This window comes from Rattus norvegicus, chromosome 9 (assembly GCF_036323735.1).
Source record: "Rattus norvegicus strain BN/NHsdMcwi chromosome 9, GRCr8, whole genome shotgun sequence".
In the NCBI taxonomy this organism is placed as follows: Eukaryota; Metazoa; Chordata; class Mammalia; order Rodentia; family Muridae; genus Rattus; species Rattus norvegicus.
In genome coordinates, this window is record NC_086027.1 from 43,962,172 (window position 1) to 43,980,311 (window position 18,140).

Sequence of the window (18,140 nt, forward strand, 5' to 3'; positions counted from 1 at the left end):
TTGTCAGTTATTCAGGCAGCGCTCACAGATTTCATACTCTGGTCAAGGCATGGGTCTCGCTGCAGAAACCCTGAGTGAAGACAGTAAGAGCCTCCCCGCCCCCCATTGAACATAAAGTCGAAAGGGAAAGAAAGGCCCTGAGAAGCCAGTAAACAAAGTCTGTCTTTATCCTAGAGTGGTTTCAAAGCAGGGACGAGGTGGGGATCTAGCCACCACAGAGGCCAGGGCTCAGGGCAGGAAGTGCTGGAGTAGAGGGATCCTGAGGAGCTCTAAGTAGAACAGCCAAGAAATGCTTTACCAGCTGGGCGGCATTTGGCCAGGGATCTCGCTGTTGCCTAAACACGTGAGATTTACCCACATGATTTGTATAGAGTAAATACTGGCAGGTTCTCTCTCAGAGTGGAGCCGAGTGCCAAGGACACACTCAGGACCTCTGTTCACACGCTTGGGGACGCGCCACTGCGTGTTCTGGTGTTGATAGACAGAGGCGTACTTGAGACAGCATGTACAGTTCTGGAGTTGGTCATGGTGTCGTGGTCAGACATGAAGCATTGAATGACATTTCCAGTTGAGTGAGCAGCTGTGATTTGAAAGGACACACGGGAAAAGGCATGGTAGGTGGCAGACCAGTGAGGTGTCTCCTGTATAACTTTTTACATGGGGAGGAAGGGTAACTATTTGAGATTGAATTAATTGTTACATATAAAATTTTAATCAAAAGTTTGTGTGCGTATACGTGGGTGCATGCAGAGGTTAGCAGGACATCGGGTGTATTCCTCTTTTTCTCCTCACCTTATTACCTCTCAATGGGGTCTCCTACAGAAGCAGAGGTCTAGACAGGGTCTACCACGGAACCAGAGGTCTAGACAGGGTCTACCACGGAGCCAGAGGCTCGCTGCCTGACTCACTGGCAGGAAGTTCTTTCAATCTGTCTGTCGCCACCTACCCATTGGGGAATGTTAGGATTGCAGCCACATGCAATCCTGCCTGACTCGCTCTGTGGGTCCTGGGGATTCGAACTCGGGTCCTTGTGACTGTAGAGCAAGTGCTTGTGCTTACTGAGCCATTTCCCCAAATCCTCTAATCAAGTTTTAATTTACCTTTCTAGTCCTGGCTTAATTAATTAATAATAACATTTCTCTCTGTGTGTTTTCTTGGAATTGAACCTAGGAGTTCATGCTCCAAAAGTGCCTCACCACTGATCCATATAGCCCAGCCCTATTTATCATATATTTCAAACTTGCCAAAACAGTGTAAATATTAACTCGCCAAGTGTGAGAAGAGGAACTACTAGCTATTATTAGTTTGATTAAATTGTTCGCCACTGCACACATGTACTAAAACATGACACTGTAACCTATAAATAGATACACTATTTATTTGCTAGTTTAAACTTTTTAAATAAATGGCTAAATTGGCCTCAGACTTTTAACAACTCACTGCTTCCTTTAATTCTGCGTTATGCATTAGCTCTCTACAAATTCTCTGAAAACTTCAGCCAATTAGGGAGTGACAGGACAAGGACAGGCCCAGGGCTCAGGCCTCACGGCTCAGGCCCAGGGCTCAGGCCTGTGATCCCAGCCACTTGGCAGGTACAGGTAGGAGTTCCCAAGTTGCAGGCCAGCAAGAAGACAGCCTGGTGAGCCACTCAGAGGAAACCTGTCTGGAAACTAAAAGTGAACAAGAGGATTGGGGATACGGTGCGATCACAGGACAGAAGCCTAGGATGTGGAGGCTCCAGTTCAGACTCCAGTACCAGGCAGCAAGAAAGGACCCCTCCTAAGAAGCACTGGAAACCCCGTGCCAACATCAGCTGAGTTAGTCTCCCAGGGGTAGTTACTAGTGCTTAGTCAACAAAACCCATTAATTGACTTAGTCTTCTTAATTGCCAAAGGTTTTTCTATTCCAGTTCACCAGAAGTAACTCACGTGGGCTGGCAGGATGGCTCAGTGGGTAAAGGGCTTGTCACCAAGCCTGACAAAGCAATCCTCAGAACCTACACGGAGACAGTAAAAGAACAACTTTCACCAGTTGTCCTCCTACACACACACACACACATGATACATGTGTGTATTTTACAGACTTCACATTGTTTACATGATGCCCTGAACTGTGTTAAGAACATCTGTGATCCCTTCCCTTTGGAAACATGTATTCCCTCTCTTTCCCTCCGCGGTGGTCTTAACCTCAACTTACTCCTCCAGCAGTTACTTTTGGGAAACTGTTAAATTGTTACTCCTCCGCTGTCTCTCAAGATCAGGGTAAGCCAGCAGAGGCCTGTCCGTCCTGTTGAGCTCCTGCATCTAGTTGCTGGAGCACAGCGCTTGTGATATGTGCCGTGCAGTTGCTCAGAAGTGACTTGTTTTGTTTAGTTAGGGCAGGGTGACCCTGAGTCTGGCACTCAGCTAGATTTAGACCAAATTTCCTTTTAACTGCTAAGTCCTGAAACCTTAGTCCTCTTGGCAGCTCTTGAGAACCCAGCGCACCCACACTCTCTTCCTTCTCTTTGGGCATCTGAGAGCTCTGCTAAAGGCTCTGTCCTCATGGGGTCTGAAGCACTCCTTCCATGAAAGGCCAGGAGCCTCCTGAGTAGCCTTCTGACCTGCAGCCATGGTCTAGTCTTAACCCGCCTGCCCATAATGCATTGCCTCACGTGAAACAGGGAGTCTGATATTTTGGCAGAGTGGTTAACTGCTGGATGCTTGGGGCAGTCCTGCTTTATGAAAGTAAGAAGGGTATTGTACTCTCCGCATGGGTCAGTCTGCTTAGCCGGGGTGCACCTTCTGCTCCGTGATTTTGTAAGCAGGTCGTCACAAAGATTACAGCGGCCTTATCCATAAGGGCTGTCTGTTGTCAAAGCCACACCTCAGCGTCTGACACTGTGGTGGCAAATTACTCAACCAAACACTCTTTCTATTTCTTCTTTGGAGGGTTTGTTGTTTTTTTTTAATGATGTTTATTTATTTATGCACCCTGCATGCACCCTGGCATGCATGTGGAGGTCCAAGAACAAGTTGCAGGAGCAACTTGAAGTTGCTGCTTTTCCCCTTCCACCACATGGGTCCTAGGGATCAAACTCAGGTCATGAGGTTTGGCAGCAAGCCACCTTGACCTGAGGGGCACCCAACCTCTCACTGGCCCCAAATGGCTTATCTTTCCCTACTTCTCATTTTATCCCCACATCTATCCATGGAAATATATACATATGGGTGTCTCTATCCATATATATATGGGTGTGCTTACGATGTATTCTATCTTATATTTATTTAAACATCCTTCTGCCTTTTAAAAACACTACGTGTTTTGTCTGAAGCTTCTGCAGAGGCTGCTGGAAGACCGGAAGTCTACCGTGGAGGCGATCAAACGAGAAGGAGAGAAAATCGCTGCTTCAGCAGAGCCGGCAGACCGAGTGAAGCTCTCCAGGCAGCTGAGCCTCCTGGACAGTAGATGGGAAATGCTGCTTAGCAGAGCCGAAGCAAGGTACCAGGCGTGCGCTGGCGTAACGCTTGCCTCTACATCCGTGTCCTCCGTGTCTGTTCACCACGGGGTTGTGGCCTACCGGCCCTCATTCTTCTGATGTCCTTGGGCCCCCAGCCACATCCCTGCTCATTAAGAAAGCATTTTCCCTCGATGGTAATACATTCGTTTGTGCAAGACACAGTCATTCTCTACCAACCAGGCGTCAGGTACAGAGCTAGGTGTTAGCTTATGAGGATGAACCATACCAATCCCCTCTGACCACCCAGACAGGTGCAGACTAACAGACTCAAAGCCAGTGCGGAACAAGGACAAGAGTGACGCTTTGAAGTAGAGATGGGAGCAAGTATGATAGGAGCACATAGTAGGAAGGAGTTTGGAGACAGGGAGGCAGTGGCCCTGTTTTAAGGGAGGAGTCAGTTAGAAAGGAGTGAAGCGGCAGGCGGTCCTTTTCCTCCCTCCCTCCCTCCCTCTGTGAAAGAGGGGTTCTAGACTGTGGCTCTTCTGGGCTCTTGTTCCCAATTCTGTTATTACAGAGTTGCAGCCAGTGCAGTACCTCCTGTCTGCCACGATGCTCTGGCCAGTGATTGGGTTGACAGTAAAGCAGTTCTTACCTCTTCAGACTAAGAGTGAAGGGGGAAGGTCTTCAACTGTTGCCCACTAATAGTTTGGAATATGATGGCGTGGAGCCAGGTAGGACGCCACACACCTCCAACACCAGCACTCGGAAGGCAGAGGCGGGTGGATACCTGTGAGTTACAGGCCACCAGGACCTGCACCGCATCCCTGGCCAGCCAAGGCTATGCAACGAGAGCCTGTCGCACAAACAAACGAATGAATACAGAAGTTGTGTTTTTGTCCCTGCTGCCAATAATTTCTTTAAACTTCGTATGAAGCTCAATTCCCAGGTCATATCATTCCCTTTCAAAAACAATCAACATGTCAGGAAGACAGGGTAGCAGCTAGACCTCAACACAGACTCTCAGTGAGGCTGATGAATCCGATGCCCTGCTATGAACCAGCACAGTCAAGAGCCTGAGAGGAAAAAGGCAGCGAGAACAGAATGACTATAGCCACGAGATTCTGAAAGTACTCCTCCTTGTAAATAAATCTGAGCTGCTCTCTATTTTTTGACATTTTAAGTCCACAAAGTAGTAACTGTTGCTTTTGACAAACGCGCTTGATACTGTGTATCTATAATGTAGCAGTCACGATTGTTCAAGTTTGTTTTTAAAGGTTTATTTATTTATTATATATAAGTACATTGTAGCTATCTTCAGACACACCAGGGAGGGCATCAGATCCTCATTACAGATGGTTGTGAGCCACCATGTGGTCACTGAGAATTGAACTCAGGACCATCTGGAAGAGCTGTCAGTGCTCTTAACCACTGAGCCATCTCTCCAGCCCAAATGTTCAAGTTTTTAAAATCCACTTCTGACCATCTTGTTAGAAATAGCTTCAGTGACTGTCGCTTCTATCCAAATTCATATTTGAAAATGCTTATAGCAAGGCCAAGCGTAAAACGTGTCCTTAGTAGTATTTCTTGTCATTGTTTTTATTGCTGCTACCTTTAAAAATGGTTATGATTGGTGGGCATATTCTCAGGGGAGGTGGCTTTCACCCTCCATGATATTCAGGAGCAAGGATATCTTCTTTAATTTTATTTAGATGCCCGTGATTTAAAGCCTAGCCTGAAATGACTTCTAGGAAGCCATGTTTTTAGAGTAGTATGGGAGGTCTGACTGATGATCTTGGTTGGTTTCACACGTTCTCCACCCCTAACTGACCTTCCTCTCGGCAAATGTATAGGAACCGTCAACTGGAAGGTATCTCTGTGGTAGCTCAGGAGTTTCATGAGACCTTGGAGCCCCTGAATGAGTGGCTCACAGCCGTAGAAAAAAAGCTGGCCAACTCCGAACCCATAGGAACCCAGGCACCCAAGCTGGAGGAACAGATTGCACAGCACAAAGTAAGACATGCGTGCCCGCGAGGCCTGGGGTTTCCCTTATTCATGTCATGGTTTGTTTTTACGACACGCATCTGTTAGACTATGCATAGTTGCGAAACTAAATCCGTCTAGAAGGTCATCCTTTGGTTCTGTTTATGTTTTCCATTTGTCCATGCCTTTCAGTTTTGTTCTGTTTCGTTGTGTTCCTTTCCTGAACTTCGTTTAGGTATTAGAAGATGACATCACCAGTCACAACAAACAGTTACACCAGGCCGTTAGCATCGGCCAGTCCTTAAAGGTCCTGAGCTCCAGGGAGGACAAAGATCTGGTGCAGAGTAAGCTAGACTCCTTGCAAGTGTGGTACTTTGAGATTCAAGAGAAAAGTCACAGCAGGTCTGAGCTCCTCCAGCAGGCCCTGTGCAATGCTAAGATCTTTGGGGAAGATGAAGTTGAGCTGATGAACTGGCTGAACGAAGCACATGGCAAGCTGAGTAAGCTGTCAGTCCAGGATCACAGCACAGAGGCGCTGTGGAGACAGCGGGCCGAACTCAGGGTACCTTCATTTATTTCTTTTCTTTCGTTTCTCTCTTTCTTTCTTTCTTTTTTTTTTTTGCTTCATTTTAGTTGTTATTAATTTTATCCATTCTTATCGGTTGCATATTATTTCGTGTCCATTATGATCCATTTGATTTGTTAAACTCACACTAGACCTCTACTTACATGAGCTCGAGTTTATCCAGTTAGCTGGCTCTCTGGCCACTTACTGAGTGTGATCACTCTTCTCTTCATGGACCCCATAAGGAACCAATACCTCCACAAAGGCAGTTTTTATAAGACCCTTGGTGGATTCTAAAAGAGAAGCACAATGAATGCTGGGAGATCTGCGCAGGATATGGGACGTGGGTGGAGCAGGGGAAGAGTGACAGACATTTTAAAAATTAGTGCTTCTGCAGATCTGCCCCCCCCAGTAAACATTCTCTGAGATTAACAAACTCTCCCCCCAACCCCAAATGGAACCTGTGTTTTTAGGCTCTACAAGAAGACATTCTCCTCAGGAAACAGAGTGTAGATCAGGCACTGCTGAACGGCTTAGAACTGCTCAAACAAACCACAGGTGAGATGCCTCTGGCTCGGGTTATCTGGGGGCAGCATCACGAAAGGTTGCCAGGGTGTCTCATGGATGGGGGCAGAAAGACAAAACACCTCCTGACTTTTGAGGCCACTCTAAGACTGTAGAATGCCTTGGAGGTCAGTCAAGAGGGGTCCGAATGGGATCTCACTTGAGTCCTTGGTGGGTGCTGTGCGTGCTACTCACAGCACGAAGCGCTTGGCGTGTGTGCTGACCAGACAAGCCTGCGCTGCAGCTACAGAAGTCTTCCACTGCTGGAAGACTGATGAATAGGTGGGTTTTGACAGCTTAGTTTTATTTCCGTTTGTTTTTTAAGGTAAGCTCGTCACAGTGATGCTTGTTACAGCAGTCCACAGGCTTAGTCTCCCCAAGCTTGAGCAGCACTACAAAGACACATACATGGCCCTATAGCTGCATGAAAGGCTTTTGAGCAACTCAGAGAAATGAAGATACTTAAGTGGTTCTTCTGGCCACAAGAAAGCCCTTAGCTGTTTTGGCATTTGTACACGCGCACTCGTGCACACACACACACACACACACACACACACACACACACACACGGGGCAGTTATCATTCGTTGTGGTTAAAGGCATGCACTAAAGTGTCTAGAACTCTCGTTTGGAAGTCTGAAGCCTAGGGCATAATTTATGTCTCTCTGAAGGACGTAGAGGCAGATAGAGCCCCGGAAGTGTGGGAGTGAGTAATGATGAGTAAGAACAGGAAGGTTAAATACCCACACGACGTAACCGCCTTGTCAGCCATGACATCAGTGGCTGGAGTGCTGTCAGGTTTAGCCCTCATTCTTCAAAGATAGAAGGCTTTGTCAGGGAGATGAAACGCTGCACACAACTGAAGTTTCTGTAGGCCTTTCTATTTTTTTTAGCAATCCCAGGGAAGAAGTGAGGGCACCTTTTGGGTCAGATTATCTTTAGAAAAAAATGTCTCCTCATCCCCCGCAAAAACAAGTCATCGGAAGAAACTCTCTGCCCCTCGCTTTTTCCCCTTCCAGAAGAAATAATCCATCTTCTCGAAATTTTAGGCGACGAAGTCTTAATCATTCAAGACAAGTTGGAAGCCATTAAAGCCAGGTACAAAGACATCACCAAGTTAAGTGCCGACGTGGCGAAGACTCTGGAACACGCCCTGCAGCTCGCTGGACAGCTGCAGTCCAAGCATAAGGAGCTGTGCAACTGGCTGGACAGAGTGGAGGTGGAGCTGCTGTCCTACGAGACTCAGGGCCTGAAGGGAGAAGCTGCAAGCCAAGTGCAAGAGAGACAGAAAGTAGGCCCTCGCGCACCCCTCGCACACCCGTCACCTAGGACGGGCGTATCTGAGTGTATCCCAAGTGCAGTGGCTGTGGTGGGCAGGGGCCTGGTGGAAAGAGGAAGTAAGGTGACCATTGAGACAGGGGGTGTGGTTCACTTTAAGAGAAACCTGACTGGGAATGTAGTTTCCTGCCCAAGGTAGAATGAAGGAGTAGGGAAAGGGGGAAAGGAAGATGATCATTGTTTCAGAGGCATGAAATTTGGTTGGAAAAACCACTTCGGTGCAGTCAGAGATGGGTAGCGTCAGGGGTTTTCCTGGCAACGTCCCCAAAGCACACCGCCTCCCTGAGCATTCATTCCAACATGTCTGCCGCTGATCCCATGAGTTGGGGAGGGCGCACTCCAGCAGCATGTCCTCACAGTAGGCTGTACTCCTCTGGAGTGTGACAGGGCCTCCTTGCTTGACTTTTGTTAGCCGATAACTTAACATGCTAGCCCATTTGAGTTTGTTTCTGCAAACAGCAAATATTTATTTTCCATTTCAAAGATAAACTCCTGCCACATTGACAAACGAACTGCAGCTCCCTAAGCTTCTCTGGAAACACTTTTGGGTGTTTTTTTCAAAACAGCTATAGATAACGGAGGAGGTTCGTTTAGCTCAGATGGAACTAACCCGCCCAAGCGCTGTCTTGTCAGCCAGCAGAGGACCCCCACCCCCACCCCCACCCGGAGAACGGAACAGAGGGAGAGCGTCCCCCCACCCCCTCGCTTACTCGTGTGTTTTGTATGTTCTCAAGGAACTGAAAAATGAAGTCAGGAACAACAAAGCCTTACTGGATTCTCTCAATGAGGTGAGCAGCGCCTTGTTGGAACTGGTGCCCTGGAGGGCAAGAGAAGGGCTTGAGAAGACGGTCGCCGAGGACAACGAACGCTACCGATTGGTGAGCGACACCATCACACAGAAAGTGGAAGAGATTGATGCTGCCATTCTGAGGTCTCAGCAGGTAGGACCAGTGCCCCTGTTGCCCTAGGCAACGGGTGCGCTTCAACCGTCCAGGGCCTTTACCTGAACAAACTCACTTGCTGCTGTGTTCCCACTCCAACTGCTGTGCTTCAGAAACGAGCTTGGGGGTCTCGGTAAAGTTCGGCCAGGCTGCGTCTGAGCACCAGGGCACTGCTAATCTACACATGGTCAGCAGCCATCTGCCCCCCACCCCCCGTTACCTCACAGACAGCACCCTGCCACACGGGGAAATGCTGTGTCTACGTACGTGCATGCTGCTCGCTCTAGTCTTACGCGTAGACTAAGCCCAAGGTGTCTGTGATTAAAGAATTTGAATTAGCATACAGATCGGTATCTACTGTCCCAGGATCATGCTTCTGTAGCAACAAAAAAGTCTTTGTTTTTATAAAGGAAAGAGTTGGGATTTTTTTTTTTATTTTGATGATGTAGAACTTTTTCCAAAGATGACTAAAGGGGGAAAAATTATAGTTTCTGACCTGCTTGTGGCTCACAACAGTTTCTACTCCAAAGTTTCAGAGAATTCTCCTGTTAGCCACAACCCTGTGGAAAATGGTGAGCGGGGCGAAGGTGGCCCTAGGAATGGAAAGTTACCCTGCGTAGTTTAACTTCTATCGAAGTCCTTGTGGCTATTGACATTTAAGCCGTGAGGTTCGGGTTGCAAACTCTGCATGGGGCCATACGGTTTTGTAGGGTCCCTCCAGCAGATGTGTGACCGACCTCTTCAATCCCACCAGGCAAGAGCACAAGGAGCATACGCGGGCTACGAGAGGGGGTCTCCAGAGTTGGTTTTCTAGCGTTGTGTAATCAGAATTTGTAGGTTCTAAAGCCTGCCGCCCTTCCTTTAGTATACCAGCCGAGGTTCACAAAGGCTGGTGAAAGATCAGGGTATTTCCCTGCCTAGGACATTTCTGTGAGGAGCATTCATGCCCGGGGAATGTGTCTGCCTGCCTATTTTACAGTTTGCAGGATAAATTGTCGTTTATCCATGAAGTTGATTCAGCCATTTTAAAATGCTGGGTTTCTTTTTTTTTCCATGAAAATGTATTTGAACATTTCATGGCTGGCACCCAAGCCTTCTCTGAGTAACAAGACAAATATTGTGTCCTTCGGGGGCAGGATTTTCTCGAGCACTTGACTGTGTTCAGTTAGTTGAATGATGTAAGACAGATACAGACTGAGTGACAGGTTGAGTTCAGATTGGTTAGCACACACTGAAACTTGCCCAGACCCTTAACCACAGATCAGTTACGAGAAGAAATGTTTGCACGTGTTCCCCAGAGGTTTTTTTTTTCTTAAGTAATCAGGTTAGCATCATAGTTCTTGAACCTAAACTATTAAAATGTGCATCCTTAGAGGAAACAATATTGGCCGGGCATGATAACGTAGGCCTTGCATGCCAGCACTCCACAGGCAGAAAGATGGCTCTCTTCCTGGTTTTTATGTGGATTTGAACTTGGTTTCATCTGCTTGTATCCATTTTCAGTGTGGCAGCAGCAACTGTGGGGGATGGGGGGGAGTAGATAAAACCCCACGTCCCCTTGGACTCTAGGGTTTGTTGGATGGGGCTGTAGCCATTCCAGCCCTCTGCACAGCCTCTTCTGATAGCACAGTGAGAGAGACCACGATGGTCTGACACAGGGTGGCAGGGGAAACCCTGACTCCTCACGATGTCTGTTAGGATCCCACCAGGATGCCGCAAAGGAAAAGTGCCTCACTGCTACCTGTCAGGGTGAGGTCGGGACTCCACACCACTCTCTGTTTATACTGTAGGGTGTCTCTTAGCTCTCAACCAGTGGGAGTAAAGCTTTGGCCCCTGCTTAACCTCATCCCAGAAGGGACGCAGACTCAAGGGAGTGGGGCTACCATTTTGTTCGGTGGCCTTTGATTGGCTTGGAGTGGCTGTTGTCTGTGTTCTGCCTTGTTAAGCTGCCCCCTACCCGTGTTCTTTGGCTAGAGAAAACAGGATCCTCCCAGGCCTGTGTCTGCACCCATTGGTATGTAAGGGTCACCTGTCCATTCTGTACCTAACCTTGGATAAGTGAGGCTCAAAGAAATAGCAGAGAATGGATCACCCTTGGGATGTTGATCCTCAGGACCCAAGGTCCACGGCACTCCGCAATGCTGTGAGGATTCTTATTGGAATGAAGAAGCTTGGCCAGTTCAGTCTTCTGGCGAGTTTACATTGTGTCAATGCGGAGTCTTTAAAGTAGAATTACTTTGTAACTTGTTGAGTCCGGCCCACCTCTTCTCAGCTTATTTTCCTTCTTTACTCACACCTGGATTCCATCGGGGAAGTCACCAAATGACCAACAGCATGAACTCCGGATTTTAATTCTCCCTGTTTACTTGGGGCTTTAGCATTCTGCCAGGCTATGAATTGCTGGTACACTGAGGAAAAGAATCTGTGAGTGACCTTGTGTACATCCAAAGTCCAGTGTTCCTCGGGATGCACACAGGTTGTGCGCGAGTTGCCTGAGCACATCCTTCACCACGGGTACAGATATGTACACACACATTCATCTATAACCCAGACAATAAGGAAACGGGAGCGTTTGATTATTTCACCTCGGAGCCACATGCTTGGTAGCACCGTGTTCCTTCCTGCCCCCCTGAGAATTGAAGTCACAGGGGAAAAATGACTTCAAATGGTATCTGATGGTCAACTCTTCCGGCGGTTAACGTTTGGAATGTAAAGGCACCTGAAAAGGCGGCTATGCACCCACAATCCTTGCGCATTTACTGTGCTGTTGCAGTACGGCGGAGCATAAGAGCTCGTGGGCAGGGTTCCTCTCTCCCTGTTAACCAGTTATTCATTTATCTTAAGATACCATGGAAAAAGAAACCGGGAGTCTCCGATTAGGAAGCGGGGGATTCAGGAACCACACAAATAGGTAATGTCTCTGGCACCAGCCACGGGAGCTTGCTGACCTAATTTTTATCTTTTGTTTAGTTTGACCAAGCGGCAGATGCTGAGTTATCCTGGATCACTGAAACACAGAAGAAATTAATGTCTCTGGGTTGCATCAGGCTGGAGCAAGACCAGACCTCTGCTCAGCTGCAGGCTCAAAAGGTGAACAGACGCATTTTCAGATGCGGACCGGGTCGTGGGTCGCAGGGCCCCAGGTCTCTCAAACACATTCTCGGGGCTTTGCCTTCCAAGACCCTGTCAGTGTATCTTGCCATTTTCAGCTATTTCGCTTGCTTGCCTTCACCGAATCACACCGAGTCTCTCTGTATTTTGTCTTTGTCCGGTAAACCCCAGGCTTTCACCATGGATATCTTGAGACACAAGGATATCATTGACGAACTCGTTACCTCTGGGCATAAAATCATGACCACATCCAGCGAAGAGGAGAAGCAGTCAATGAAGGTATCGCCTTGTCTGAACGCTGGGCAGTGAACTCCAGAGGGATAGCATCTTCTGAGCACTGTGTTCTAGAGGGACACTTTGTATCTGCAGCTGCTGGTTAAGCAACCGAACCATTACATTTAAATCAGGCATCTTTTAAGGTTACAGAGTAGCCATGGAGACACGACCCACTACACACACACACACACACACACACACACACACACACACACCCTGGACCAATGCCTCTAAACTCTTAAAGTTTCCTTAACTGACCCACATTGAACCTTCAGTCAATCCAGTTGATATCAGCTGTAGTATTGTCACAATGGTATTCTGGCTTATGTCAGCTATAAGGCACGCACGCCATCTATGGGTCATAAGCTCCCGGAACATTTGTAACTTTTAAGCTGAAACAAACCCCAAAATACATAGGTCTTCTATTCTGTGTGAAGTTACTCGAAGCCAGTAGGTGAACAGTGAGCTAAGTAGCTAAGGAAGCAGTAGGTATGCATAGTTTTAATAATTCTGCAGTGATAGAAAACCATCCACAGGTAATAGTGGTTAGCTCGACCTATATACAGGCATCTTGGGCAGCTTAAAGAAATAACTGCATGTTAATGCTTCCAGGAAAGTGTCTGACCCCAAATAAAGATACACAAATTTCCACGCCTCAAATTAAATTTAAATAAAATACATTGTCTTTCAGGCAGAGCACACATAAAAGTACAGATTAAGTATAGCATGGTGCCAGACTTTGATTCCCATGTGTGTGATTGATTTTATGTTTAACTGATTTTTGTTTTTAATGATTCCATTTGTGAAAGATAATCTTTCTTTTCCCTTAGATCATCATGTAAATGCTGACAGACTTGTGTGAAACTTACTTTCTAACCCCGAGAGCAGCATAAGGGCACTAGGGAATTCTGCTTCCTTTAGCTTAGTGCCCATGCGTAAAAACTCAAATGCCCTCTTTTATTAACATGAACATATGCCTAGAGACAGTTAATCCGAACACATTTGTTTATGTATTTGTTTCACATACCTCGGCTCACTCTGTGCCCAACGTACAGAACTGGCCAAAACATACCGACCCACAGCTACCTGCCTGACGAGCGTGTTTGCTCACCTTGCTCTCTAGAAAAAACTGGACAAGGTTCTGAAGAAGTACGACGCCATCTGCCAGATCAACTCAGAGAGGCACCTGCAGCTGGAGCGGGCGCAGTCCCTCGTTAGCCAGTTCTGGGAGACCTATGAGGAACTTTGGCCGTGGCTAATGGAAACACAACAAATCATCTCTCAGCTACCGGCCCCAGCCCTGGAGTACGAGACTCTGAGGAGACAGCAAGAGGAGCATCGGGTGAGAACGGGAGGCCGAGCCCTTGGCTGGGATGTTGGTCTTCAGTGGGGTGTCTAAAGGGCTGCTACTCACCCTCCAGAAACCCAGCATTTTAGTAATTCTGTGGTGTGTGTGTTCTATACTCGCTCGCAGCTGGGTACCTGTTGCACGCTATATGCATGACCCCACCCCAACTTTCTTAGAATAGTGTACACTATAGCCCATCTGGGTAGGAAAAAGAACACCATTTTAACGTGTTAGCGGTATGAGCTTTTGAGGTGCTTCCAACCACATATGTTGAAATGCATCCCGTATACATTGACTACATTCTATGCTCGATATGTCACGAAGTGGTCAGAGCCATCTAAAGTATTAGAAACTAGAGTAGACGTGGGCAGAGGAGCCACCATGCACACAGAGCCCCCGAGTTCTGAGAAAACGTACAGTGGCATTCATCTGTCAGAACAGCAATGTTCGGAAAGCTATCAGCCGTCCCCACCACTCTGTGAAACCTGAAGCAGTGACCTAGCTCTACGAGGCTTACATGGGACTGTGGCATCACGAAGCCCTTAACTAAGCTTACCTGCTAAGGGCACTGGAAATTAGAAGAATGTGGTTGGGAGAGGGCTCACGTCTCAAAAAGTCTAGAGCCCCTAACATTTATGGACTTCAGAACCTACTTGTTCTCTTAATCCGCACGCACGCACGGTGTATTCGTAAGCTAAAGATTTATCTGCTTATACTCTGTGTGCATGAGTCTTTTCCCGTGTCTCCACCACATGTAGACAGTGCTCGGAGGCCAGAGGTAGGCGTGGCCCACTGTGGGACTGGAGCTTGGACAGGCGTGAGCTGCCATGTGGGTGCTGGGAATCAAACCCAGGCCCTCTACAGCAGGAGCTGCTCTTCCCGCTGACTCCACCCCGGCTGCTCCTGTCAATCTCGGTCACTTTTTTAAACACGTTGCCCTGGAAGACTACCTGTAGCTGACGTTCTTACCCAGAGAGAGTTTATAAAAGCAGCCTCGGGCAAAGTTACATTTTTATGAAGTTTTATCTAAATCATTCGGCTAGCAAAACACTTTAAAGTGGTGTGGAACTGAATTTCACTTCAGTATGAAGTTCTGTTGGCTCAGATATCCTGGCGGCCGGTTGCCGTGTGACTCTTAGCATAAGGTGGATCGTGAATATCTCCGTCATAGGTGACTCAAACAACTGCTTTGAGAATGAATGCCTAGTGGCAAGAAATGGCCCGTCGGCTAGAATTTTAGAAATTGAAAGGGTTGGGGATTTAGCTCAGTGGTAGAGTGCTTGCCTAGGAAGCGCAAGGCCCTGGGTTCGGTCCCCAGCTCCGGAAAAAAAAAAAAAAAGAAATTGAATTTACGTCCTCCTCTTCATAATCTCTGAACTTGCAAAGCAAACCTACGGTTTTATACCTATGAGGGTAAGGGTAAAGGTGTTATAGCCACGTCTGCAGATTGCTCATAGGATACGTCACACCTCGCAGGGATGCTCAGCGTGTAGCTGTGTGTTTAATCTCTGAGCCTTAGCCTTTGTAAGAGTTTACAAAAACACACAGGGGCGGGAGAGACGACCGTCAGGCCAAGAGCACTTGCTGATCTTAGGCCTGGTTTAAGTTCTTAGTGCCCACCCGACTGGCCGCTCACCGCCTCACCTGCAGCGTCACATGCAAATAATCGTAATAACTGATAGAAATGGATCAACATATCTGGTATCCCTATGTCACATATATGTAGAATAATTTCTAAAATATTATATATAAAAATATATAATTATATAATATATAAATATATATTAGATAAATATACATACATGCATATATGTATATATATATATATGAATGATACTGGTTCACACATGTGACTAGAGTTCCTATGGGCTCACCTCACCCTCACACCTCTGTATCTTGAGGTTTTTAAAATCCTGGTATCCTGTCTTTCTTCCCTGCCCCACCCGACACTCTTCCTGCTCTTGAGGTCCCCTCCCCCAGTCTTGTCTGCATACGTCATGAGCGGACAAAAAGACGCACCTGTGAGCCATAGCTCAGCTCCTCTGTAGACGATGTGGCGCTCTCGCGAAAACGGGCAGCTCTTGCTGTGAAATGCACATTTACGGTTTCCCTTACCATTACCATGTATCCCTCGAAAGGCACACGGGACGGGACACCGTCTGGTCTCGGGTTGGTGTTCCTCCTGGCAGAGACCTGGATCCATGCCTGGAGGTGGGGAGGGCCCTGGTTTAGCCGTTCCTGCCGGCCAGATCCCTTGGCGGTGCGATCGGCCGTGAGCCTGAGGTGTGACTCCGAGACACTGAGAGACGTTTGGCTCATTCCAGCAACTGCGAGAGCTGATAGCGGAACACAAGCCTCACATAGATAAGATGAACAAGACCGGGCCGCAGCTGCTGGAACTGAGCCCCAAGGAAGGCGTCCATATCCAGGAAAAGTATGTGGCAGCCGACACCCTCTACAGCCAAATTAAAGAAGATGTCAAAAAGCGAGCCGTGGTACTGGATGAGGCCATTTCTCAGTCCACCCAGGTAATCCTTTCTATGCTAGGAGAGGAGTTCATTTCTTCCCCACAACCAAGAAGGCAAAGCATGTTTCCTGGCCCCTCTGGTTAACCCTCCTCCTAAACGATGTCACTGGGTTGACGCTTAGGTGCAGCGCCTTTTCTCTCAGAGGCGGGCTCTGCTTACAGCCAGCTCTTGGGTTTCTCTGCCTCCTTCAGGGTACGATAAACAAAAAAAAAATGATAATAATAATTTCCAGTGAGTAGAAAACCTGCTTGCAGCAGCGGTAAGATCCTTGCTTCAGTGCCCATCATAAGTGGAACACAGTATCTGACATGGAGGAGAGAAAAGAAACTGTTAAAATTATCAGTAACAGAATTTTCCTTAAGAAAGGCATTTAGAGAAAATCCTGAGCAATAAGCCAGATAAAAATGTTAACATTAGGGGTTGGGGATTTAGCTCAGTGGTAGAGCGCTTGCCTATGAAGCGCAAGGCCCTGGGTTCGGTCCCCAGCTCCGAAAAAAAGAACCAAAAAAAAAAGTTAACATTAAGTAGGAAGCGGGGGTTTTTGTAAAGACGGTTTCTCAGGAAGTTGATCTTGTGAATACCTGCAGGTCCTCGGCTTCCAAGGTTTTGTTTTTTGTCATTAGAGGCTGGGCATCAAGGTGGCGTTCTCTACGTGTGCAGTACCACGAATGCATTTTCTGTTCCCCTCTGCTGCTGCAGAAGAAACTGAGGGGAGGGGAGGGCTTGTGTCATCCTGCACTTCAGGTCACAGGCTATCCCTGTGGGGCGGCAAGACAGAAACTCAAGCAGGAGTTGAGGCAGCAACCGTGGAGGGGCACCAATTGGTGACGTATTGAGCGGCCCATGCTTACCTAGCTGTCTTCTTCGGCCTACACCATCTGCTCAGGGATGGTGCCACCCACCATTGGCTGCCCCCCCCCATCCACTACCAATGACAACAATTATCCGTAGACCTTCCCACAGGCCAGTCTGGTCTGGGAATTCCCTCAAGTGAGATTCTCTAGCCTCTAGGCTGTGTCATATGGCAGTTAAAGTTGGTTCAACATGAAGTTCCAACAGAGTTTAAAACGAAAAGGGTTTTATGACGTCGTGTGATCGCACACGACACCTTCATAAACATGAAATTAACTATTTCCTTATATCCAGTTGTGTGTTTGACCATGAAGTAAATACAAACTTTGGATACAACATTGGCCATATTCTGTTTAATTCTGTTGTCTTTTTTCAATTGAGGAAATATATAACCCAAGGACTCCCTTGGACCTAATCAAACCACCTAGTCAAAAACTGTGAGCTTTGCATGCAGTCTTACATTTTAGGATTTAAAAATGGTTGTTTTAAATGAAATAATCAATTCTGACAGCCACATGTGCAGCTTATCAAAAATAAGTTCGGTTGTGATAAAATTAAACATCAGGTTAAGATTCATATTGCTACAAAGGAGTGTAGACTCCTTCCTAGTGAATACATTCAGTTGTTGATGGGAAGCTCAAGTGTTCTCTCCCCAAGTGTGTCACAGAGGCTGTGTGTCACTCTAGTTAGGTATGGCTTCATGCCCCAGCCTGATGTCACTCTTTGATGGGAGCATTGGCAGAGGCTCTTGAGAGCTTTTAGTTGGGGGAAGTTTTACGTGACAGCGGCCCATTGTTTCTACTCACAGTTTCACGACAAGATCGACCAGATCCTTGAGAGCCTGGAGCGCATCGCGGAGCGTCTACGGCAGCCGCCGTCCATCTCTGCCGAGGTTGAAAAGATCAAGGAGCAGATTGGTGAAAACAAGAGTGTGTCCGTGGACATGGAGAAGCTGCAGCCGCTGTATGAGACTCTGAGGCAGAGGGGAGAGGAGATGATCGCCAGGTCTGAGGGCACCGAAAAAGACATATCTGCCAAAGGTGACGAGACGGGCGCAGCTTTCTCTTCTGTTTGTTTGCTTGTTTATTATGGTGTTTTGTTTTGTTTTTGAGAGAGAGAGAGAGAGAGAGAGAGAGAGAGAGAGAGAGAGAGAGACCATGTGCGTGCATGCATGCATGCGCGCGTGCGGCCTTGGCTAG

The 18,140-nt window shown here is 47.4% G+C and overlaps 1 protein-coding gene across 33 annotated transcripts in view; it reads left to right on the top strand.

Moving 5' to 3' along the window:
- Nucleotides 1-18,140, top strand: part of Dst (dystonin) — a 393,820-nt gene that overhangs the window by 330,456 nt on the left and 45,224 nt on the right. For 27 of the 33 annotated variants that reach the window (XM_017596770.3, XM_017596775.3, XM_017596773.3 and 24 more), the window contains 11 exons: nt 3,314-3,480; nt 5,290-5,449; nt 5,655-5,981; nt 6,458-6,542; nt 7,597-7,838; nt 8,620-8,826; nt 11,797-11,916; nt 12,109-12,216; nt 13,337-13,555; nt 15,886-16,089; nt 17,750-17,981. In XM_017596770.3, coding sequence (XP_017452259.1) covers nt 3,314-3,480; nt 5,290-5,449; nt 5,655-5,981; nt 6,458-6,542; nt 7,597-7,838; nt 8,620-8,826; nt 11,797-11,916; nt 12,109-12,216; nt 13,337-13,555; nt 15,886-16,089; nt 17,750-17,981 — 2,071 coding nt within the window. The remainder of the gene's footprint in view (nt 1-3,313; nt 3,481-5,289; nt 5,450-5,654; nt 5,982-6,457; nt 6,543-7,596; nt 7,839-8,619; nt 8,827-11,796; nt 11,917-12,108; nt 12,217-13,336; nt 13,556-15,885; nt 16,090-17,749; nt 17,982-18,140) is intronic. The other 6 variants (XM_017596777.3, XM_017596780.3, XM_017596784.3 and 3 more) reach the window with 1 other exon arrangement.